Consider the following 25,925-nt stretch of genomic DNA (forward strand, 5'->3'; position numbering starts at 1 on the left):
TTTTTTTTTTTTTTGGTTTTCTTGTATTCCGTGAAAGGCTTCTCTGTGTAACAGCCCTAGTTGTCCTGGAACTAGCTCTTGAAGACCAGGCTGGCCTTAACTCACTGAGATCCGCCTGCCTCTGCCTCCCAAGTGCTGGGATTAAAGGTGTGCGCCACCACTGCACAGCCATTCATCTTTACTGTTAATGACAGGATAACATATTACGATGACTGCTCTTATTAAGACCCATTAGAAAAGCCAGTGATCAAAACTCTGTGTAAAGACGCACCATATCAAAGAGCTACCAAGAACATAAGGCCAAGACCTGGGAAGAGAGAGATCGAGAGCAAGGAGCCTGACACCTCGGGCTGCCTCTCCAGAGCATCTGCCTCAGACGAAACACAGAAATGGGGGCAGAAACTGATTGATGGTGCAATCAAATGAAAGATGGGGGCCAAGGAGATGGTTCTGTAGGCACAGTGCTCATTATGCAAGCACAACGACTCAAGTTCAAGATCCCATGAAAAAAGCCAGGCAGGATGGCACTTGTCTATAATTCTAGCCCAGAGAGTCAGGTATCTCCCAGTGGGCTTCCTTATTCAGCTGGTCCAACTAGAAGAGCAAGATCCAGGTTCAGAGAAAGACTATCTCAAAGAATAAGGTGAAGTGTAACTGAGGAAGACATCTAATATCAAGCTTTGTCCTCCACAGGTCCAGAGAAGCGAGCACACACACACACACACCTCCCCCACTGCTTACAGGAAATACACATCCCATGTAAGAAGCTAGAGAGGTTATGCATAAGGACCAGTAAAGACACACCATGCAGACATAAGCTAAAAGAAACACTGCAACTGTGTTAAAATCACACAAGAGAGCTCCAACAGAAAGCATCACTAGCCATCAACATGTACAGCTGCTTCCTGGTAAGGAAAGAGCTCCAAAAAGGAAAGTCCAAGCCTTCCACAGGCTCAGCACATGCTCTACCTCTGAGATACATTCCCAGTTCCCAAGAAGACATTCTTAGTAGGGAGGAAAAAGATCCATCACTAGGAAAATAAACAATTCCCAACAGTATGCACTTAACAGCACAATATAAAGGTTTTTACACTGTCTTTTTTTATTATTATTACTATTTTTAACTGTGTGTGTGTGTGTGCGCGCGCGCGCGCACGCGCGAGCGTGCACACGTGAGTAAACAAACATAAACACAGCTGCCCAGGGGCCAGAGGCACTGGATCCCCTAGAGCTGGAGGCACAGGTGGTTCTAAGGCACCATATGGGTGCTGGGAATCAAACTGGGGGCCTCTGCAAGAGCAGCCAGTGCTCTGACCACTGAGCCGACTCTCCAGCCTCTCAATTTGTTTGAAATACAAAAACAGACCCCTCCCTTTCACATCTGTGTCTGATTGTAACTTCTATAAATTAAATTCACAAAGAAATTGTACCCAAAAGATTCTAAGTAAGAAAACATGACTACCTGTATAAACACATTACACCTATTGGTGAGGTCTTCAGCAAATTTATCCATCCTCTGCTCTTTAGACAACATAGATTCCATTTTCATCATCCACGAGCTCACAAAGACGTAGTAAGACTGCATATCTCTAGCAAAGGAAAACATTGAGGTTACTCAGAACACAAACAAAAATATATTTCCATTGCTTCACACTGACAAAAGTAAACTGTAGTAGCTTTCTGGCCTTCAACAGAAGTTCTATATGCATATGTAAGTTACTTCCTACACATATTTACTAAGTGCCCATTCAAGCCCGGCACTAGCACAGTACTACTGTGCTGAGAACACAACAGGTGAAAACCCTGGCTCCATGAGGCTTATATTCTAGAAAGGAGATATGCATTAATAAATCAATAACTAAAGTCAAAGTAATTTTTAAAATGTGAGGCAATAAATGCTTTTTGTGGGGAGGACCAGGGACTGGGGTGGTCCTGTAATTTTAAACAGGGTAATCACAGCACACTCACACTGTGGGTGATTTTTGTGCCAAGACCCAGATCAGTAAGGAAGACATGCAAACATGTACGAGAAGAGAATTTAAGGAGTGTGAGTGACAAGTACAAAAGCCCTGAGACTTGGGGAAAGGTTCCCAGCTCGTTTAGGTAATAACAAACACCCAGCGTGGCTGGAACACAAAGGGAGGGGGACAGAAAAGCACACCAGAGGTAGAGGGTGGATGGGAGAACAGGGAAGGGCTTGGGGAACAAACGGCCTTGGGGAAAGCATGAAGTTCAACACAAGTCCCTAAGAGAAACCACTGGAGATGAATGGCCACTGGCTCTAGCTGGTCTTAAGAGGATGGCTATCACTTTGGCTAGTGTGTTAATAAGAAGCCATCGTGAGGATGACACCTATGGGACAACTGTAGTAACACAGGAGAAAGGACAACATCTTCCAACAGTGGACATAGGGGCTGGTGGGATGCTCAGCAGTTAAGAGCAATTCCTGCTCTTGCAAAGAACCTGAGTTCAATTCTCAGCACCCACTTGGCTGAGAGTTACAACTCCAGCTCCAGGAGATCAGAAGCCCTCTGCTGGCCTCTGTGGGAACCTACACACAGGGCATACAGTAAGACAGATATAAATAATCTTTTATTTAAATCATTTTTTTAAAAAAAAGTAGAAGTACCAGAATCTGGATTTAAAAGCTAATTTGAATGCTCACACTACGCCAATCACTGTTCTAAGCTTGACACAAATTAGCTCATTCAAACCCAACATTAGCCCTATGTAGCAGTTAGAAAACTCAGGCCCTCAGCAGAGGGCTTCAAGCAAAGTCTAAACATACCAGCCCCCATGCCCACAACAGGGGCTGAAAGCATTCTGATGATTATCATTTGATCATTTGATCCCCTGCCCAGATAAAGCATTCCCGTCATGTTCCCAACTTACAGGTGCCCCACTCCCTCCTCGGCCACACAGTCTAGGGCGCACATTAACTAAGCCACCTTCCTCACTGGTCAACACCTCCTCTTCCCTTGGAAACTTTTAAAGGTAGACATCCTGCTTTGTCTGATAGGACTGCAGCTTCTTAGCCCCTACCTAAAGAACCTTTCAATTCAGTGGGCCCCTAGCTCTCTGCTCCCACCCACCCTCTGTGTCTCTCCCCTTCTTTCTTTCCCTAACACCTAACTGTAGGGACTATGCTCTCAATTTTACAGAGGATAAAACTGCCACACAAAATAGCATGTCCACATCAGACAACTCGTAAACAGTGGAGCCAAGATTAAAACTCAAATCTGGGATCCTTCCCCATAACAAAGACTCAACAACAGATGCTGGTCCTGTCTACTCTTTGGGATAAACCCCAGCAGCAAACAAGTCAGCAAGACAGGGCAGGAGGAAGGGAGGAGAGGAAGGAGCTGGGAAGTAGAGACACAGGAAAGGAAGGGACTCAATATCATATGTTTGGCAGGCATGTCACATGTAATCCCCAACTCAGGAAACTTGAGACAGGAAAAAGAATTCTGACCACAGTAACACAGATTAAAAAGTGCTCGGTCATCAGAGATCTCTGTCAGTTCTGCTGCAGTCTTACAGCAAGATGGTGGCCCATCACTGTCTCGTAAGGGTAAAGAAATCGAAACAGCTTCTGGCTTTAGCTTATTTTATTGTTGGGAGAGGGCATGGGGATACTTTTGTTTGAGAAGGGTCTAGCTATGTAGCCCAGGGTGGCTTTGAACTGTTCATGTGGCCCACAGTGGCTTCAAGCTTGCAGTGCTGGAATGAAAGGAGCACACCACCATACCTAGCTGCTTCAATTCTGGAAACTAAGTTGACAGAATATAAATGGGCAAGCCTCTTATCAATTTGTCAGCTCCATTTTCCAGTACAAATGGGAGAAATACTGAAGAAAGATACCCCACCCAGTAAAAAGCAGTGTCAGTATCTATCAAGGTTCAGACCTCCAGCCCCCAAGGGCAGCTCTTTTCTGGCATCAAAACGAATCCACCATTAAAAATGCATCCATGCACCAACTCTGGACTAGGGAGTCGGCTGCCATCCTACAGCTTTCTCTCAAGTGACAGGATCATCTACCCGTGTTTCACGTCATTACGGTTTCTCTGGCACAACTGCCACCCTTCCTGGTCATGGAGCTCTACACTGACTTTACAGGAATGTGTTAGAAACAACAAAGCTTAGGGGCAGCTTGGGTGCACTCCTTTAATTTTAGTACTTAGGGATACAGAGGCAGGTGGATCTCTGTGAGCTCAAGGCCAGTCTGGTCTACATGCTGAATTCCGAACAACCAGGGCTAGGCAGAGAGACTGTCTTGAAAAAAAAAAATCAAATCAAATTAAAAAAAAATCCTCAGAGGTAAAATTTTTCCAGGTGAGGAGTCTTGAAAAGAAAATATTCAATCTCCACCTAAAACATCCTTCTCACAGCCTGCTGGGCTCACGGTCATCCATATGGCCACAGAGCACAACACCAGTATGTGAGTTCACCAAACTCACTTCTGTAATCCAGCAAGAGTCAGGGTAACGCTGAGAGACGCCATGACACTTCTGACTTGAGAGCTGGACTGTGTGGCTCTGCCATCTGCTGTTAAAACTTCAAGTTTAATCTCGGTATTCCAGGTTTCTCATAAAATGACAATACCAGGAGCATCGACTACATGGGGTTTCCTTATTTATTATTCCTTATGGATGAGACAGGCAGTTTCTGAAAGCTCCTGGCTTACAGTAGACACGCCATAATTCTGTTTATTATTTCTCAGCTGTGAAGATGGGGCCTGCCTACATGACACAGTGTTTCTACAGTCTTTTGTGTGATGCCTTCTACAACATGAAAAGGTCCAAATGCTGGCAACTACAACGGTTATATCTGACATATTCCCCATCAAAGACTCGTGTAGCCTTCCAGAGCCTTCCTGAAGCTGAATGCCTCTCAACGTTGAGAGACACACATTTTCCTCTGATGTCTCTAAAAGTTGCAGACTCCCTTATGGCTTTAGAAGAGAAGACATATTTCCCAGTCATCACCAGCTCATCTCAAGACCCTACAGTTTGTCACCCTCTTAAAAGGTGGAACCTCCTGAGCTCCATCTCTAGCAACACAACAGGCAGGCAGACCACACACACACACACACACACATATACCCTCCCTCCTTCCACACATCAGTTAGCCCACTATAATCTAAAAAGAAGTCAGTGCCATTAGACACAATGACACACATATAGACCTAATGCTTAGGAGGCTGAAGCCAGAGGAGTGGCAGAATTTGAGGCCAGTCTAGGCTTTCCAGAAAATACCAACCCAGACAGCAAGACCCTGTCTCGAAAGGAAAAAGGGGAAAATCAGTGAAACTCTGAAAGTACCAATTGCCATGGTGGACTTGAGTCTGTGACGGGGCTCTGCTTGTTAATAAAATCCAAGTTTGTACTGCATTTTAAACAGCTCCATCACTGCAGAAAAATGGTAAACTTTTATGAAGTAAAAAATACCAACATTTTCTGTGGTTTTTTTGTTTGTTTTTAACATACTGCTACTAAAACCTGATATCTGCCTTTCTGCTTAGACCCACATCATTAATCTAAATGGAAACCTTGTCTCCCCAGTGCTAGTTCCTGCCCTGAGCAGAACTGCATAAATCAGCTATTTTTTGTCTATGATTAACACAGGACAGAGTCCTCAGATAGCTTAAGAGCTATCTGGTGCGCTGGACATTTGTCTTCCTCTCCCTTGTGCAGCAGAGCCCAATTTTAGCCAAACATCCATTTCTTTCTATTTACTGTGTGTGTGTGTGTGGGGGGGGGGTGTTTAAGACAGGAGTTTCTCTGCGTAGCCCTGGCTGTACTGGAGCTCACTCTGTAGAACAGGCTGGCCTCGAACTCCAGAGATCCGCCTGCCCTGCCTCCCAAGTGCTGGGATTAAAGGTGTGCTCCACCATTGCTCTGCACCAATCACCCATTTCTACTGAAGGTGATAAGATGCATGACCAACATAAGGCCAATGACAGAATACTGTTGCATTCCAATTACACTATATGCAGGTTAACATGCTAGCAATCAGAATGCATAGTTAATTACTAAAGCTGAGTGATGGTTAACATTGAGGCTCTTTGTATAATTTTGTTTTATACATTATTGAAAAGGTACGCAGTAAAAGATTTAAAAACACACAAATGAAAGGACTGAGGATGTATTTTGGGGACACACATGCCTAGAACTGCACAAGCTCCTGGTTCAGTACTAGTTCCACAGTAGAAAGATAAAAGTCTCCTGGTTCAGTACCTAGTACCACAGTAGAAAGATAAGTCTCCTGGTTCAGTACTAGTATCACAGTAGAAAGATAAGTCTCAGAAGAAAAAAAAAAAGTTGTCTTTCTAGAAGCAAGACTGAATTACAGAAAAGAATTGGGTTAGAAAAAATTACTTTTAAATTTTAGCTTTTGGGACTTTTGATATCTGCACACATTAGCTTTCGTAAAGCATAAATAGATAGTTCTAGCCTGGGAGATGGCTCAATAGGTAAAGGCACCTGCCACCAAACCTAACAATCTAAGTTTGATACAGGGATCCAAATAGGTGGATAACACACAAACACACACAAACACACACACACACACACAAAATCCAAATAGTTTTAAAAAAGGAAAAAGAGAAGCCAAAATTCTTAGAAAATCTGGGGTCTGGAGAGACAGTTCGCTGACAGCACCTGCGACACAAGCCTGAGGACCAAGCACCCACCACCCACACAGAAGAGGAGGAGAATGGGCTCCTGTAAGCTATCTCGTCTTTTACACATGCACACCTAGACACACTAGACAAACCAATACATGTGAAAACCAACACCCACCCTGGAGACTGCAGAGTGTTAGTGAGAACACGCCACCTGTGGACTCGAGCACTTTCAACACAGGTACCTAAACATTCCCATCACAGTTACGTTAGGAACTTACTTGGTCAGTGACTGAGCTTTCTGCTGCAGGAAGGTATCCCTGTGTATTTTAATGGCTTGAAGACTTTTTCTGTCTAGAAGTTTGGCAGCTGCTGGCACTTTATGAATCAGAAAATTATCAGGAAACCAAATAATATTGGCAGTTAAAGTGATGGCTGGCACCTGAAATGGAGGAGATTCGAGACAGAATAGCTACAAGTATCCTTCCCCCAAGGGTCCTGCTGTAGAAGGAATGAACACATTCCTACAGCTGATGGTGAGACAACTGTATTCTGACTAAACATTAACACAAATTTCACAATAATTAGTAATAGATACGAAGCAAAATGAAATTCAAACTTCATGACTTTAATCTATTGCCAGGGCATATTAATAAAATATGAAGAAACAACCTTAAAGACAGTTACAACAACCTTAAGGACCTCGTGGTCTGTAATTATTTGATAGTACTACAAAGTTTCAGTTATGAAACCAAGTCATATCATGGGAATAGCAAAGACGGAATAAACAAGGTAACATTTCTACTTTACTAGCAGGAAGGAGGGGCAAGAGGAGGTGTGAGAGGAAGAGGGAGGCTACGCCTTGGGGCGAGCCGAGCGCTCACAGAATGCTAGTGTGACAGGGTGTGGGTGCACTCCTGAAGGACAGCTCTCAGGAAGCTGAGGCAGGAGGATTGCTGAGACTGAGGCCAGCCTGCGCTACATATTTATTTCTCATCTCAGAAATAAAGTTAATGTGCACACACACACACACACACACACACACTCATGAAATGCAGTTATTTTCATTTACCATACTGCTCATTTCAAGAATGTGTGTACTCTCAAACAACTCTATGATTGGCTTTATTTCTGCATGTATGTGTGGTGTGCATGTATGCCTTTTCATGTGTGTGGGTACACACATGTGAGCACATGGCTCTCCACCTTAGCCATCCACAGCTCTAGGACACATGTCAGTGCTGTCACTGTCTCCGCCTCCCACATGTCGGGAACCTCAACTCCAATCGTCACAACGTACAAGAGTAATCCATGATGACAGCTCCCCAGCTCTATTATCTTAACACAGTTTTATATTTCATAAAAGGTAACATTCTTTTTTCAATAACTTTTTATTAGCACTTTTATTAGATATCTAGCTTTATCCAAACTTACATCACAAATTGAAAATAGTTTCAAATTCTTACCTTCTTACAAATGTCCAATAAAGACTTATAAAACTTTTTATCAACAGTTCGAAAAATTTGAAAATGCAGTACAAAGAGCCCACAAATTCCAACATACTTGTCTCTCTGGTCAATTTCAGAAGGCTCACCTTATAAAGGGACAACAGAAAAACAGAAACAACGATAGGTAAATTGTGCTTTTAAGGACATGTAAACTTGATAAACACTCAAACGCAAAATTTACATTACCAAGTTTGGCTTCTACGTTTGCAAAAATTGAGCGAATGCTATGTGCAAATTCTTCTGCAAAAGTGCTGTTTTTTGACACAGATATTCCTCCATTGAGGGAATCAAACTGCTGTTCAATACAGGCCTAGACAGCAAACATTTGGAGAGAAATTCAGTCTCTTGGTAACAAACGAGCAAACACCTAGGTAAGATGAACCACTAGGTACTCATTTTAACTACATTGGGTCTCATGCTCTTTAATATTTAAATCCTTTGACGAGGTATGTGTATGTACTGACAGTGAGCGCCATCACATGGCACTTAAACCCCAACTGAAGAGATCCGAGGGAAGCAGAGATGAATGGAAGGGATCACTGCTGATGCACTGCAAAGTGGTGGGGTTTGTTTGTTTGAGAAAAGCTCTATGTAGCCCTGGCTGTCCTAGAACCCATTATGTAGGCCAGGCTGGCCTCGAACTCAAGGATCTGTCTACATCTGCCTCCCAAATGCTGAGATTAACAGTGTGTTCCACCACACCCAGCAGAAAGCATTTTTAAAAGTTTGCAGGTCTAAGTGTTATGCTTACACGTATGTCTCTGCACTACATGCATGAACTGCCTATGGAGGCCAGAAGAGGGTGTCAGATATCCTGCAACCACCACATGCGTGCTGGGAATCAAGCCTAAGTCCTCTTCAAGCCAGTACTGCTGAGTCAGCTCTCCAGATGCGACATCTTTTTGTAAAGAGCATCCTTTAGGAGCTTCTGTTCATTTAGTTATTACAATTTCTTTTTTAGCATTCTCCTCCCCTCCCCCTTTGGAGAGTGTCTCACTCTGTAGCCCAAGTTGTCCTCAGATTATAATCCTGCTTGAATTTCCCAAGTACTAGGAGATAATGGGCATGAGCCACAATAACTAGCTCCTAGCATACTCTGTGTAGAAATGTAGCCAGAGTTACAATACCCAGCTCCTAGCATACTCTGTGTAGAAATGTAGCCAGAGTTACAATACCCAGCTCCTAGCATACTCTGTGTAGAAATGTAGCCAGAGTTACAATACCCAGCTCCTAGCATACTCTGTGTAGAAATGTAGCCAGAGTTACAATACCCAGCTCCTAGCATACTCTGTGTAGAAATGTAGCCAGAGTTACAATACCCAGCTCCTAGCATACTCTGTGTAGAAATGTAGCCAGAGTCACAATACCCAGTTCTTAGCATACTCTGTGTAGAAATGTCCCCAGAGGGGGAAAAAAAGCATCTAAGAGACTGATAAACCCATTTTAAAAACCAAGAGCTGGGGTCCATCTGTTAAAACTGTAATAATATCAAACTAAACATAACTCTGAAGCAGACACAATAGATCGAAGTATCATCTCTGGCAGGACACCACCCACTGGTGCTGCTAAGGTCCTTCTGGAAGGAAGACAAACATGCTGCTTCTGTACTGTCCACACAGGGAGAAACTAAGAAGTGATGTATCTAACTAATGTTAGCTGGTTTCAATTTAGAAGGCATGCATTTGTGCACATGTACTGAGTGTAGAGGAATTAATTAAGCTTTTATTTGGCTTTGCTAAGGACTTTGATTTGTTCTTTGTAGATTTGGGGATTAAATCCAGGACCCTGAGCATACCAAAGTGAACGCCCCACCACTCAACTTCATCTCCAGCCCTTCAAATTTTTTAAACTTAAAAAATCTCAATCTAGAAGCTAGTAACAAACATAATGCAAATAATTATGTCTTAGATTTTAAAATCCTTAGATTTTTGTCTTTTTTTATTTAATATGGTTTATTTTTTTATATTTAAAAATTTCCATCTCCTCCCCTCCTCCTCCCCCTTTCCCCCCTCCCTCTCCAGGCCAAGGAGCCATTGGGGTTCCCTACTAAGGTCCTCCCAACTCCCCCCAGGTCCAGGAAGGTGATCAACCAGGCTGAGAAGGCTCCCACAGAGCCGTCCATGCATGTCTTTGTTTTTGAAATGGGATCTCATTATGTATCTGAAGGTGACCTAGAATTCACTTTGTACACCAGGCTACCCTTGAAGTCTTGAACAGTTTCCTATGTGTTGGAACTATAAAAGTGTATCACCATGCCTGATTCAATTTTATATTTTTGCATAGTTTAATTTTAAAACCCTGATTATAAGTAACTTTTTATTTTGTTTACTATTAGACACTGAGTTATACTTCAATATACTAATAATTTTTTTTATAAGTCAAAGCACTTTCTAAAGAAAAGAAATGTCAGTCAGGCAGTGGTGGCACACTCCTTTAATCCCAGCACTCAGGAGGCAGAGACAGGTGGATCTCTGTGAGTTCAATGCCAGCCTGGTCTACAGCTTGAGTTCCAGGGAAGCCAGGGCTGTTACACAGAGAAACCCTGTCTCAAAAAACCGAAAAAAAAAAAGAAAAAGAAAAAAGAAAAAAAGAAAAGTAAAGAAATTCAAAGTATTCTACAAAAGTGTCCCATTGTAATTTGGAGCTGCACCAACCTCTACTTACCTGGAATATCATTCCATCAAGTAACTGCCCTTCCAATTTCAGCAAGAACTTTTCAAATGGCTTTAATTTTTCTTCCTGAATCCCAAATTTCGAAGGGTTGTGATGGACAGACTTCAGTAACCTTGTAGATTTAAAGAAAGAGCTTAAATCTATCTAATAAATTCTTAAAAGCTAAAAATATTCCAGGAAATAAAATTTTGTGTTTACTATTCCTTCCTCGGCTCTCCACGTTGAAAAACACAAATAGAACAATGTTAATAAAATTCTTATGCTTTTTATCACCTTATATTCAGCTGCCTATTGCTCTGCATTAACCAAACATTCAGTAACAACTTGTAAACTGAATAAAAACTTAAGAGTGTTCCAGGGTACGTAATCAAATGAAATGAAGTGCAAGGCAGAAACTCTCACTTGCACAGAACCCCAAGCTTCTGCAGCACTGAGCTCACACACATCTCTCTCACAAAAGCCCACCTAACAGCGGGGTTGACTGCCTTCATGAAACTACCGGTGAAACAGTTCAGTGACCGAAGAGTTGAGCCTTGCAGAGGAAACCTGAGCCCAGTTCCCAGCACTCACATCAGGTGGCTCACAACATGGGACTCTGGCTCCAGGGAATCCAGCTCCCTCTTTTGGCCTCCCTAGGCACACTGACCCATGTGCAGACACACATGGAGACAGGCAGACATAAACACACACACAAATAAAAATAAATATTGGACATGAGTTCCTTTTCATTAGAGTCTCTAGGTCTTGTTAAGAATCTGAATAAAGGCCGGGCGGCGGTGGCGCACGCCTTTAATCTCAGCACTCGGGAGGCAGAGGCAGGTGGATCTCTGTGAGTTCGAGGCCAGCCTGGTCTACAAGAGCTAGTTCCAGGACAGGCTCTAGAAACTACAGGGAAACCCTGTCTCGAAAAACCAAAAAAAAAAAAAAAAAACAAAAACAAAAACAAAAAAGAATCTGAATAAATTTGTAACTGTTTAGTTTTACCAAACTAACACACCAACTGTACAAACTGTAAGTATTTTAGGCGGCATACCTTTTGTACATGGTCCAGTGGTCTTTCAGTGTGACATGATTGTCAACAATTTCATCCAGGGTAAGTAAAACTGTTAGCAGTTCTCCCAAGTGCTCATACATAGTCTGTCAAAAAACCTTTAATGATTATCATTCAGTCACTCGTTAGAAGTCTCATGTGAACTTCTAAAGAAAAACACGTGGGTTCACTCCTTATTACACTAGTGAAAGGAGCCCCACTGGCTTGTTAACTACAGTTCTGAGCTTCAAGTGGTACTAGCCTAAATAGAATATATTTTACCTAATATTTCTTCCTTAATTGTGACGCTGCAGATTTGTTCACTGGCAACAGAAAATCTGCATGGAACACTACCAGGAGAAACTACAAGAGCCAGTGCAGAGTAAGAGATGCCTTGACAACCGCATAGACGGAGGGAAGACAAGAACAGGGGTGGAGATGCTAGCATTGTTACACTTATTAATTACACAAATTCCAAAATAAGATAGAAAAATTAACTTTTACCTGAAAATGAACTCCAGTTGTCTCTATAATTTTGGGTCCTATCCTATAATAAAACAATACCAAAGTTAAAAAAAAAAAACCTTATGGTTACAGTTCATTCTAAATTCAAGAAACCAATACAGGAGCAGAAACTCTGACTTGTCTGGGCTACCCTGCTATGTGCCACTCACGGATAAAGACCTGACAACTGGCCAAGGATGAGCCTTGGCATAGAAGTAGAGGAAGCACACTGATGAATTATGCATCTCTCAGTTAGCAACTATAATCTGTTCACTCTACCAAAACTGGCACCTGGAGAGTCCTCAGCTCTCACCCCTGCTGAGAAGCAGGGCACCACACTTCCAGGGCTACACTGGAGAGTCCTCAGCTCTCACCCCTGCTGAGAAGCAGGGCACCACACTTCCAGGGCTACCCCACTTACTTCCTTCTGAAGCTCTGAGTCAATACAGTTCTTACACGCCAAACTACGTATGAAGCAGTCCAGAATACAGGATGCACATTTAAAATTGAACGAAATCTTTAAATATTATCTTTCTATAGCAGGAATGAGGAAAAGAGTCCCCAGGATTCCACCCCAGGTAGTGGGGGGAGTGTGGAGGTCTGGGGCTACCACGCCTTTGCACTGAGTGGGGGAGGGGACTGCCACTCCTTTGCTTCTGGTATAAAGATCGCTTTGATGAAGAGCCAGAATACATAAAGACAGCAAACTGACCAGAAGTTCACGAGAGTGAGGTGATAAATGTCCTCTACCCCCTCACAGCACGGTACAGTAGGAACAACAAATGGACTGCTGACCACAAGGAACAGTACCAAAGCTGTCCTGAGACCTTGGTAATGCCACCTCTGGGTCTTGGCTCTCATTAAAGTATGAGTCATATCCCTCAACAGCGGTACAATAAATGTAGAAAAAACAACAAAGAACTGACCAAAGGTTAGATGTAATTTATGGTGATAAGAACAGCAAAGGCACTACGGAAACTTGATCAGTTCTTAATTTAGGGTCGATCTGGAAGATCATTAGAATTTAAGGTTCTTTTTCAGTGTAGACTGCCTACACTAGCTCTATCCCCGAGACTCTGTAGTTTAAGAAAAGTCTTATGACCACTAAATGTACGCAGGAAAAAAATAAAACACTGTGTGTGAACTAATTCTGTATGAGCTTTTTTCTATCGTGAAACATCTTTAAAATTTTTCGGCCAACATTCTCACACCGGCAGAAATCAAGTTCGTGTACTTGGTGAAAAATGCAGCTCATTAGTCTATAAACACACACACACACACAGAGCAATATCTAAACATCCTAAGTGTACATACTGAGTAAAAATGAATAAAAAGCTATTTCAAATAGATTACTTTTGGCCGGGCGGTGGTGGCGCACGCCTTTAATCCCAGAACTCGGGAGGCAGAGGCAGGCGGATCTCTGTGAGTTCGAGGTCAGCCTGGTCTACAAGAGCTAGTTCCAGGACAGGCTCTAAAAAAACTGCAGAGAAACCCTGTCTCGAAAAACCAAAAAAAAAAAAAAAAAAACAACAAAAAAAAAAACAAACAGATTACTTTTCTAAGAAGTACTTCCTGCTACTTCATGAAAGTCAAAACAATGCTAAAGGGCATTACTTGTTGCTGATGTAGAGGGCAGCCAGCTGGTGGATGACATTCACCACCACTTCGTAGCATCTTGTGACAAAACAGGAAAGCTCCTGAAAGGACAAGGTGAGTATATATCACAGGGTTGCTTCATGAACGTCACGACATTTGGGCTGAACTGAACGTTCTAACACAACCCAAACAGTTTCCATTTGAATCCCCAGTTACCCAGCAGCCAGATATAAGAAGCCCTCAAGCAACCAACACTTCTCTCAGCTCCTGCACAGCGGGTCATTCCTATCTCTGCTGCCCCTGCACTTGACTCTCTCAGTCTGAGTCTCTGTTTCAGTTACTCATGCAGCTCTGAGATGACAGGGACAGCCCACCCCTGCCCTGTAAATGAATGGCAATGGCTTCCACAAGTGTGACCAAGACAGAGAGAGAGCAAGGTCCACTAGTCACTAAGTCACTTCATGTGCTATCTTTAGTCACATATATGTACCTTGGCACACACCAAGTGCAATATCACTTACCCCAAAGATGCTTATCAATAAACATTAATTCACTCTGCTGTGTCCAGACCCGAAAATTTGTTTATAGAAGATCTCAACTTTTAACCTTATAGAACTAATTTCAATCTAAAACACCTAAAACCTTATTAAATCTTCACCTATTCTAAACTCTAAGTCCTGAGCAAGAGTTTTCATTGCTTTTATGTGCTGCTTTCCTCCAGCACCAAGAGCAGCTTCACACGCACACGCGCACACACACAAACAGCCCACTGAACACCTCAGATGAGCTCTGGGACAGTAAACTTTTTACACAGCTTTTAGTGACACCTAAAAAAGTCTTTCAAAGTAAAAATAATGTGTAATTTTTTTTTTAAACAGGTTTTTGCTACATAGGCCAGACTAGCCTTCAACTCATGATCCCAGTTCAGCGTTCTCAGTGCTTGGAGTCCTAGGATCCAGGCATTATCAATGTGCTAAGTAATAGATTTTAATTTCAAACAGCTCATTTTACTTCTGTTATTAAACTTCTGAAGGTTAAATTATAGCAGGAAAATAAAAAATACAAAGCACAGCGAAAAGGCAGAAATAAGTGCAGATAGATTCTATAGATGGAGTCAATTAAAAGATCGTCAGACGGTATAAAAAAGCAAAACCGGAATCCATCCATTTGCTGTTTTCCCTCCGATACCGAGAAGCACCACTACCTCGCTTGGACGTTTTACAGACACTAGAGCGCTCCTGAAAAATCAGTACGCTGGAGCACAACAAACAAGGCTCCTGCACGATCGCGCCTGTGTGTTAACTCTCCTGCTGAGTGTGTGTGCGCCTGTGTACAGGTATTCACATGGAGGCCAGAGGCACTGGATCCCTGTGATGAAGTTACACGTCGCTGTGAGCCCGATACTGGTCTAAGGAACGGAACTGGGGTTCTCTGGAAAACAGTACATGCTGTTAACCAGTGAACCAAAATGAGCTCTCCAGCACACAATTTTTTTTTTAATTTTTATCTTACTTTTTTTGTGTATGGTCTTGTCTACATGTATGTCTGTGCCAGAAGAAGGTATTGTGTCCCTCCAAACTAGAGTTACAGACAGCTGTAAGCTACCGTGTGAGCAGGTGCTGGGACCTGGGAATCAAACCTCAGGATTGCAGGGAAGAGCAGCCAGTGCTCTTCATGGCTGAGCCATTTCTCCAGTTCCCCACCCCAAAATTTTTAAAGTTAAAAAAATATTATTCATAGATGAAACTATACAAATCAAATTATACAAATTATATAAAGACAATCTATCAAAACAATTTTAAACAACTGTTGACATCTCTTGATACCTTATTCTCCAAAATTCCCTTAGACACAGTTCAGGAGTCACGATCGTCTACACTATAACCCCACACTAAGTAACTGCTTCACTCTCTGAGGGCACAAGTCCTCGGCATCGAATGTTTCACAACTTTTCAATCATGTGTAATTTTTATGCAAAATTACAAAGAGAAGACTCGCCAGACACACTGAGGCACAGCTTTAATCTCAGAATGTGAAGTGGTTGAGGCAGTGACCCTCTTATACGTCTGAGGCCAGGGTAGTCTACACAGTGAGCTCCAGAACAGTCAAGGCTACCTAGTAAGACCCTATCTTGAATAAAAAAATAAATGGCTCAAGAGAAAGTTAAAAAAAAAAAAAAAAATCAGCTACCTTTAAAAAAAAAGTTACCTGTAAGAATGAAACGAATCTCCCCATTTGAATTTGGCAGTCGCCTTCCACCATACTGGAGTCTGTAGCTTTAAAAAGCAGCATGAATTTTATTTCACTTTTTATTTAAATCCAGCAACAAAGACAAACAATTCCTTCACTAGTGCACAGTACCGAAAACACCGGACTTTTAACACTGAAGGGGAAAATGGCACAGTCATAAACTATATACAACGTCCAGCAGCCATGCCTGACTGCCACGCGAACCCCCACACCGGTCCTGTCATAGGGCTGTGCTGACACACCACATGCCAGCTCTAGAGGACCGGCTGCCACTACTCCATTTCTCACTTGTTAACCAATCCATGCATCAACGAGACAACTCAATGTCAGGGCTGGAGGGCGGCTCAGCAGCTCAGAGAGCACTTACTGCTCCTCCAGAGGACCACAGTTTGCATTCCCAGCACCCACACAGGGAAGCCCCGTATGGGCACCCACATACACAAAATAAATCTAAATTTTGAATGTTTTTTTTTTTTCTAATCTGTTAGCTTTTGGCTCACTTCAGTATCATAAAAGGCAGCAACAAATGCAATTCTAAAATTTGAACTTACCTCCTTCACCATAAAACAAAAGGCCATTGTAAAACTTAGTTTCTGCCTGTTTAAAAGAAAATCAAAAGAATTTAAAAGGTTGCTTTCAAATCCTAAGCTCTCTAAATGCTCTAATGACATACGATACGGCTTACACATAAACCTCAGAATCTGCTCTCAGATGATCAACTTCTCTTTACAGGGACGAAGATGACCCTTGGCCCTCCAGCCTGCACTGCGTCATCTGACCGCCCTCAAGAACACTCATCTCCCACCAGTTCAGTCGCAGTCACAGAACATAAAGAAGGGGAGGGAAAATAAGTTCACCAATGTCTACAATGTCTCCAAGTCCAAATCCATATAAAAAGTCCAAACTTAAAAGGAAAAACAACAACGACAAAAAGCTGGGAGCGGTGGTGCACATTCGGGAGGCAGAGGCAGGCGGATCTCAGGGAGTTCCAGGCCAAGGTCTACAGAGCTAGTTCCAGGCCAGCCTGGTCTACAGAGTTCCAGGACAGCCAGGGATGTTACACAGAGAAACCCTGTCTCAGGGGGAACTAAAAACGGGGTGAGGGAGTGAGGTGGGGAGGAAAGGGGGTGTACCTCTGGACAACCAGCACATACACCAAATATACTACTCTGGAGACAGGTGGGCCTAGATTCAAACGGCTACTATTAGCGATACCCACTGTAAGCCCCAATTTCTCAAACTGTTCCTCATCTGCCACTGTCCTCACCCTGCACACAACAAAGTCAATGAGTCCCAGATTATTCTAAGTACTCCTTCTTTTCAGGACTGCTATTATTTTAAGTGGGTCAGTATCTATTGCACACTGCACAAACATAAGCAGCTTTTAAACGATCTTAAAGAAGAGAAACAATTACCTCATACTTTAATTTCTTGATCTCACAACAAAGAGCAGCATACACAGTGATGACTTTGTTTAGGACCTGGTTTCAAAAATAAAGACAGAAAAAGTGAGTGGTAAGCAACAAGAACGTTTTCTGAATGCATTTTAGGTTAGGATAATTACCTTGTTCTCAGTCTTTATGAGCTCCAAGAGGGAGGACTGCTCATATGGCAGAAGCTACGGAAACAAAGGGAAAGAACATTTTTTAATTTGAAGGGAAGAAAAAAATAACCACTAAAATTTTAAGTATATAAAATGAGGGGGCTGGAGAGATGGCTCAGAGGTTAAGAGCACTGCCTGCTCTTCCAAAGGTCCTGAGTTCAATTCCTGGCAACCACATGGTGGCTCACAACCATCTGTAATGAAATCTGGTGCCCTCTTCTGGCCTGCAGGCATATATTGTATACACAATAAATAAATGTTTTTAAAAAGTATATAAAATGAGATTAAATGGATTACAGTTAAACTTGTGTTAGACCCTACAGTCAGTCAGCATTAGCATCAACTCAACTACTATGTTTAAGATAATCTCAACAAAGGAAGAAAGTACAATCACTTGAGGAGAAACAGCCTGCACACCACACGAGGCACCCGAACAGCTCCAGACAGAAAGTGGCTGAGGGTGGGAGGACACTAAGAAAAGACTAACAGTGAGCTCTGTCCTTTCAGAAACTGTTATGCAAGCATACACTTAGTAAGATGTCGTAACTAAACGGGCCAAACTTAGTCGTTACAAAACACAATGCTCAGAAACAAAATACAGTCCAGGCACTTTTACCATCTAATGCAGCTTCATTTCCACCTGGCTCCAAAGCTTTCCTGATTAGTAACTAAAACGAATTTTCTATTAAGTGAAAACTGGACCTTTCTTTTAGTTACATACTAACAATAAAGTACATATGTAAACTAAAAATAACTTCTCTCATTTAGTTTGCAATTTCTATTTATAGAGATCTTATCAGAATCTATGACTCTTGCGGAGCAGGAACATAAAATAATTTCCCAATAAAGGGACTAAAGAAAGGTCCCAGGGTAAATGGGGAGAGAAAGGGCTGTACAAGAGGATAAATATATAAAGAGATTTTAAAGTTTCTGTTGACAGAAGACTAAAGCTGAGTCAATTTCATTCTTTCACAAAGCCATGAGGCATTTAAAAGACAGACAATAACAAACTTTGGCAACAATGTAGAGAAAATGACACCCCATATATTACTGATAGGGATGGAAAACAGTATGGCCACATCAGGAAAAAGATGAGAAGGGGGTCAGCAAAATGGCTCAACAGATAAAGGGCACTTGTTACCAAGCCAGGTGATCTAAGTTCAGTGCCCAGAACCCTTATGGAAGAAAAGAACCAGCTCCTACAAGTTGTACTCTCTCCACACACACCATGGCACAGTGCATACACACAAACACACACAAATATGTGTACAATAAAATCCTCAGAAAGCTAAGCACAGTTACCAAACAACTCAGTAATTCTGCTTCTAATATACATGCACGACATGAAAACGTGTACATAAAAATGTAAGACACATACGTAGCATTATTTCCAACAGCCAAAAGTGGAAACCTAAATGTCTATCCACTAAAGAAAGGACAGCTCGGGCTGGAGAGATGGCTCAGAGGTTAAGAGCACTGATGGTTCTTCCAGAGGTCCCGAGTTCAATTCCCAGCAACCACATGTTGGCTCACAGCCATCTGTACTGAGATCTGGTGCCCTCTTCTGGCCTGCAGGTATAGATGCAGACTGAACACTGTAAACAAAATAAATAAATCTTTAAAAAAAAAAAAGAATAGAATAGACGGCTCTGTGGCACAAGGTTTGCATATAATGGAACACACATTCGTCAATTTAAAGCATATTTATGTATTAACACTGGCTACACCACAGATGAGCAATGCTAGGCACAAATGCTCACACACTGCGCCATCTCACTCGTGGGAAACACCCGTGAAGACAAACCCAGAGAGACAGGCAGTGATGCTTGTGTGTGCACAGGGGTGGGGGAGGGGGAGCGGGGGGGGTGTTTCCTTTTCAGGTGGTGAAAATGTCCTAAGATTGATGATGGCAATGGACAATGAAATATGCAAACATACCGTCTTAAAACCACTGAACTGTACAACCTAGCAGGGTAAACTACAGCCAAGCACTATGTATGTCTCACGCCTGACTCTAGCACTCAAGAAGCTGAAGAACTCTGAGTTTGAGGCCAGCTGGGCCACACAGAGTCTCTGGTCAGCCAGGACAGTGAAACCATGTCCCAAAACACACAAAGAAGATGAACTGTATTATCTATGCGCTATATCTCAGAGAAGAAGCTAATGCACGATTTAGGGCAGTGGGTGGCACAGGAGTGCTCAGCGTAACTGGTGACAGACCTCTGCCCTAAAGTATCTTACAGAAGGGACCTAAGAGTGTCTTATTTACATACAGGGCTGGGGAGATGGCTCAGAGGTTAAGAGCACTGGCTGCTCTTCGGGAGGACCTGGGTTCAGTTCCCAGACTCACATGGCAGCTCACAACTCTGTAATTCCAACTGCCAAGAATCCAACATCCTCACACAGATACACATGATGACAGAACACAATGCATATAAAATAAGTAATTGTTTTTAAAAAGGCATTCCCACATTAAGATCCCCAATTTCATTCCTTTTAAGAAATGACAGCAATGTTTTCTATCTTCGTGAGAATCTGAGGTGGAAGAGCTCTGTGCTCAGCAAAACTCAATGAGAAATCCTTAAAAATCTGTACATTTGACTATGTGTGAAATACCTACAATGAAAGAAGCAAAGCCAGTGTGTCCATCTAGCTCTTTGTTGAAGATCAAAACAATGACCAGGTGGAATAATTGGACTTTGTGTTAGGATACTGTAAGGTTCTGTCATTCTTTCAGAAATATATATATATATATATATATATATATATATATATATATATTTTAAATGAAATGAATTCAGACCTTTAGTGCTATAGGATCAAGATTGAAATCCCAAACATCTCCAATCAAATCATCCAGTGCGTCCTCAATTCTTCTCAACTGAGATGTATACTCCTCAAGGAATTTCCCATAGTTCTTGAGCTGGACTTCAGCATGAATTTCTAAATTTTAAAACAGAAAGTTACAATTACAACTAATGAATGGCAGAACACTAGCTTCAAGTGGTCTCAACAACAGCAGCAAAACACGGTCAATGACTACCGTGGAGCGCCTCACTTCATGGAAATAGGTTCCAAAGTTAAAGAGTCATTCTGCTTTGAATTTTCCCCAAATATGTGAAAGTACTTAAACTTGCAGCCCTTACCCTAGGATCTGGGGCTACCAACCAGCCCGAGTCATGCCTCAGACAACCCAGGGTCCAGAAGCTATCCTATGTTTTTTGGTCACACACAACTCTGCTGCAAAGGTTATCAGTTACCTGATGGGAAGCAGGTACAAAATTCTGTGTTGTTATAGAGCAAATTGTAAAAAGGTTGGTTAATTTTATACATAGTAAAATGTTTAAGAATACAATCAAATCTATTTTACATGTAGGTTTTTAGACCTGCTACTTTTTTTTATATTTCTATAATTCCCAACTTACCAAAATCTTTACTTGTTCAATTTTTTAGTTATTATAATCACCATGTATAAGCCAGATAAAACATACTGGCTGATGTATGGGCTGGAGAGATGGTCTATCCACTGAGAGCACTGGCTGCTCTTATTACTGGGGTTCAGAGGACTGCAGTTCAGTTCTCAGCACCCATGTGTCGATTCTGTAACTCTAACCCAGGAGATCCAACATCAGCTTCTGGCCTCTGCGGGTACTGCACACACATGTAAGATAATAAAACATAACAAAAAGACATCTGGGGCCCACAAAATGTATATATTAGTACATGACCTTAGGCTTAAAGCCACTGAAATAAGTTGGATTTTTCAGAAGCCTATTCACCTAAATTAATAAACATTCCATCTTATACCTAAGAATTCATTACTGATTCCAAAAATTCAACTTAAATTCAGTTGTTGTCTTTAAAAAAGGTTTTTTTTTCCCTTCAAATTTGAAGTGTGGAGCCATTATGAACTGAAGTAAGTCCTGACTCACACTGTGGGAAATAAAGACACCTGTCCTCTATTTTGCTACTGAGGCCCTGAATCAAGGGCATCAATTCAGTTCACTTGGTTAATTTTGGAAAACAATTAGTCTAGATATGAATCAAAGTCCAAAAACTAATGGAAACCAGGCAAAGAGAAATATCTTACCTACAGCTAACAACCTCGTGTTAATGTCTTACTCTATCACATGGGAAATGACCAAAGTATCACTTGACCGGCAAATGGGTTCTTAAAGACCGCACTAGAAAAACACGCTCATAGATCAGCTGGTTAGACCAAGGTTAGAAACACCTGAAAACCTGCAGAAGCCTTTAAGCTCTTTGCTCGTAAGATATCTAACAGCTCTGAGCTCATCAAAGTTAAAGTGCACACCACACTTCCCTCCCAGCGAAATGCATTTCTTGGGTTTATTTTTCTTATTCCTTTTCATCTCAGGAGACAGTGTTAAGGGCTTTATCACAGCATACCCACACACACGTGTACACAGGTGTGCTTACCTGGTGTCCTCACCCAAGCTCTCTCTCCCCTCCTTTCCCCAGTCCTGTTTTCCCCAACCCTCTAGGGCCTAAAACAATGCTCATGCAGTATTATGATTAAGTAGCTGATCATTCTACTTCAAGCTGAAACAAATGCAAACCCTATACACCTTCATTCCAACTTCAGCCAGATGCAAAACAAAACAAAAGAACACCTGACAAGGTGCAGTTCACTTTAAATCCGAAAAAACAAAACCCAAAGTGGTGACTCTCCTTTCACCAAGATCTTTATGCCACACACACAATTAAGAAATGTTTACTGAAATACTGCACGGCACAGGACCCTGACGAAGCTCGACAGGGAGTAAAGGCAAATAAAACCTCAGTATATATAAACCTGTACATGCTAAATCTCTAAAATAATCCGCAATTCAGCTATAATTTTTTTAAAGGCCATTCCTACTTCGGGGAAAGATATGCATTTAAAAAATTCTCAAACAACTACCCCAATTTCTCTTCTATTACTCAGAAGAAACAAATCAATCTCAAGAGTTTCTCTAATATAATTAGGTTGGCTTGTACATTTCACTGACACAAACTGCGAGGCTTTTAGGGTTATAACTCTGATTTTAAAAATAAAGCCGGACGACTCGATTTCATTAAGCAACTGCGAAGCAGATCTTGTAAAAATAATTAAAATAAATTAAAAATTTCAGCTGCAATGACAATTACAGAAGTTTTTTTTAACCATATAAAATCAATAAAAGGCCTAGAAGGGATAAGATGACATTCCCGTGTTGACTGTTGTTTTGGTTTTGGCTTTTTTATGCCAGGAAGAGTTATTTTTCCGCTATCTTCTATGGTTCTAGGAACGCGAACCCAAACTTAATAAAGTTGATTTGAGAAACAAAAAAAAAAAAAAAAGAAAAGAAAACAGGAAACCGAAACGGGAACCCAGACTCTCCTAGAACCGAAGGCTCAGAGCATCTGGCGCCAGCCCTGGGATGGGCATCCCGGGGAGGCTGGCCTGTCGTGGCGGGCCCCCAGGGAGCGAGCACCGCTGGCCGGTCCCCCACCTCCGCGAGGGACACCGGGCACCCGAGCGGCTCGACGCGACCCCGGCAGTCACGCAGCGCCGCGTCCCACCCCACGGGACAGTCCCCAGCGGGCGGCCGCGCCTCCCCGCGCCGTCCGACCTCCCTCGGCCGCGCCACCCGGGCCCGCCTCGCCCGACACCAGGAGACTCACTCTGAGAGCCGTCATCCACGCGGTCGAACTCCCAGTCCGGCGACAGAGTGTCCACGGCCATTGCCGCGGCGGCGCCTCCCACAGACACAGCCCCGACCAGCCACCGCCGCGACTCGGGCCTCACCCCAGCCGCTGTCACGGCACGTGACTTCCGGCCCCGGCCCCGCCCCCGCGCGCCACAGCCAGTGGACGCTCGGCCCTGCGGACCGCGGGGGCCGCTGGGAAAGCGAGTCCGTCCGCCTGCGCCCGGCGGGGCCGCCATAGTGACAGTGGCTGTTGGCATCCTGCATCTTTTCACTGGCCTCGCTGCCTTTTGCGCCTGTTCTCAAACCACATTCAGTTTCTTCTTTGCTGCGTCCAGGCTGTTTAAACACCTGAGGGAGCTACTCTATCAGTCTAACGGGGAAAGAGCGGAAATAACAGGGTGGGGACCAACGCAAAGACAGGGTCCTTCACCAGGACACTGCCCTGGCCCTCGGACCAAGATGCCTGACTCACCAGCTCTTTTCTGCCTTTACTGTCGCGGTTCTCGCCCCGTGCACGTCCTACCCCATTTGTGTTTGTTTGTTTTGGGTTTTTTGTGTATAAAAGAGTAGTGACTTTAAGAAGGCGATCAAACAACCTCTCTACTGGACTTGCTTTACACCGATTACTGCTCTTCCTTGTTTGGAAGACGGTGGGATTGGAATTGTGTTACCCCGAGTTCTACATTTACCCTAAAGTTTACACAAACAGCTTTCTACCAGCCCGGTTTTTAGGAAACAGTCTAAAGAGCCATCAAAAAGTAATAATATAAAACTTAATCATTCATACTCTGAATTCCTTAGAGAGCTATGTAATGAAACAGGTCTCAAATGGCGTGAAAAAAAAAGACAGGAGGCAATTTTAGAACATCGCATATTTGCCGTTAAATTACAATCTATGTAAACATGCCCGTGTGGTTGCAAATACATAGGAGAATTCAAACCTCGTTAAGACAATGGTTTACTTGGGAATGAGTAGATGCTGATATATACAAAGTGGCTCTTATATTTTTCTTGCCTATTAACGGAATCTTTTGCAAGTAGTTTTTAAGTTATTTGCATCATAAAGTACCAAAAATCAATAAAGAATATTCTCTTGAAGAGCATGATCTGAGATGTTGAGGTTTGGACATGGTTTTGATACAAGATCCCAGTACCATAGCTGACTGGCCCTGTTGCTCCTGGGTCTGCGGCAAGGCATTAGCGTCCAAAGATCTGAGCCAAAAAATGACCATCTTCTTTGTAAGATGCTGATCTCAAGAACGTGTTACAGTGACACCTGTCACACCCGAGAGGACTTCCTGCGCCTCTGCCTTCAGGATGTCCCGTTGGAATGTTCGGTGTCTTTCTGTAGCGCGCAGGGTTCTGGCAGCCTCCTTTAGCTTCCATATGGTAGCTGTCGGCAGCTTCAGACTCAAATCATCACAAGACTAAATCCAGCCTACGAGAGAAAAAGAGCACGCTTAACTGATAACTCGAACAAAAGTCCCAGAATCAAGTCTTGCCAGTAGTGATTGCCTTTCTTGGTACTGGAGCACACTTTCCAGCCTGTCTTGGAAACAGAAAGAACGGGAGGAATGGACAGACTGGCTGAGTGTAAGTCACGTGCTCCGCGGAGAGAGCAAAGGAAGAAGTAACGCTGCAGGAATCGTTCGGCCTGGGAGTGGAGGAGACTATCCTATATGGAAACCAGTGGCTATTAGCACAAGGAGAGGGTGTGTATGGCCGGGGGAAAGCTATGATAGTGATTTTACCACTGAGCTACTTGGTCTTAGCAGCCAAGCATCTCACAGTGACTATGATCCAGGTATTGGAGTTAGCAATTAATTATTACAGCAGGACGGTTAAAAAAAATTATTTCAGCTGGAGAGATGGCTCAGCAATTAAGAGCACTGGCTGCTCTTCCAGTGGTCCTGACTTCAATTCCCAGCAATCACATGGTGACTCACAACCGTCCTATAATGAGATACGGTGCCCTCTTCTGGCCTACAGGTATACATGCAGGCAGAACACTGTATACATAATAAATAAAATTTCTTAAAAGATTGTTTAAAAAAAAGATTATTTTGTAATAATTTTATTATTTAGACGCTTACATTTAGAATTCTAGATAAAAGAACTTCTAGGATTTTACTAACACAGATAACATTTATTTTGTGCTTATTGCTGTTGTTATTAAGCCCGTGGAACTCAGACTAATCTTGAACTCACTGAGGCTAGCCTTGAATTCCAAATCTTCCTGCTTCCACTTGCTACGTGGTGGGATTACAAGGATGTGTCACCATGCCTGACTTTGTAAAGAAATATTATTTAAAAAATTACAAAATAACAAACCTAAACAGAAACAAAAATCTGGAGAAAAGTTGAAAACTGGACAACCAGGGCTTGTTGATCGAGAAAAAGGAAAGGGCCTGGCAGAAGTGTGTTTGGAGGAAAGTCCAGCGTCTAA

At 42.6% G+C, this 25,925-nt stretch overlaps 1 protein-coding gene across 10 annotated transcripts in view; it reads right to left on the reverse strand.

The window, feature by feature from the left end:
• The window catches only part of Washc4 (WASH complex subunit 4), a 60,837-nt gene extending 37,251 nt beyond the window's left edge, over positions 1-23,586 (reverse strand). For 9 of the 10 annotated variants that reach the window (XR_005283657.2, XR_005283656.2, XR_005283661.2 and 6 more), the window contains exons 1-14: positions 23,454-23,586; positions 20,590-20,729; positions 17,748-17,801; positions 17,599-17,664; positions 16,735-16,780; positions 16,142-16,209; positions 13,952-14,034; positions 12,338-12,380; positions 11,837-11,940; positions 10,795-10,915; positions 8,317-8,440; positions 8,089-8,216; positions 6,904-7,064; positions 1,463-1,589 (exon numbers count right to left, since the gene is read on the reverse strand). Coding sequence is in view for 1 of the 10 variants with exons in the window: in XM_038314896.2 (XP_038170824.1) it covers positions 1,463-1,589; positions 6,904-7,064; positions 8,089-8,216; positions 8,317-8,440; positions 10,795-10,915; positions 11,837-11,940; positions 12,338-12,380; positions 13,952-14,034; positions 16,142-16,209; positions 16,735-16,780; positions 17,599-17,664; positions 17,748-17,801; positions 20,590-20,729; positions 23,454-23,514 (1,326 nt within the window). In the remaining 9 variants the exon portion in view is untranslated. Of the gene's footprint in view, positions 1-1,462; positions 1,590-6,903; positions 7,065-8,088; positions 8,217-8,316; positions 8,441-10,794; positions 10,916-11,836; positions 11,953-12,337; positions 12,381-13,951; positions 14,035-16,141; positions 16,210-16,734; positions 16,781-17,598; positions 17,665-17,747; positions 17,802-20,589; positions 20,730-23,453 lie in introns of those variants that run through there. The other variant, XR_006020685.1, reaches the window with a different exon arrangement.
• Between the last annotated feature and the right edge of the window lie 2,339 nt (positions 23,587-25,925).

Source organism: Arvicola amphibius, chromosome 17 (genome assembly GCF_903992535.2).
Source record: "Arvicola amphibius chromosome 17, mArvAmp1.2, whole genome shotgun sequence".
Classification (NCBI taxonomy): domain Eukaryota; kingdom Metazoa; phylum Chordata; class Mammalia; order Rodentia; family Cricetidae; genus Arvicola; species Arvicola amphibius.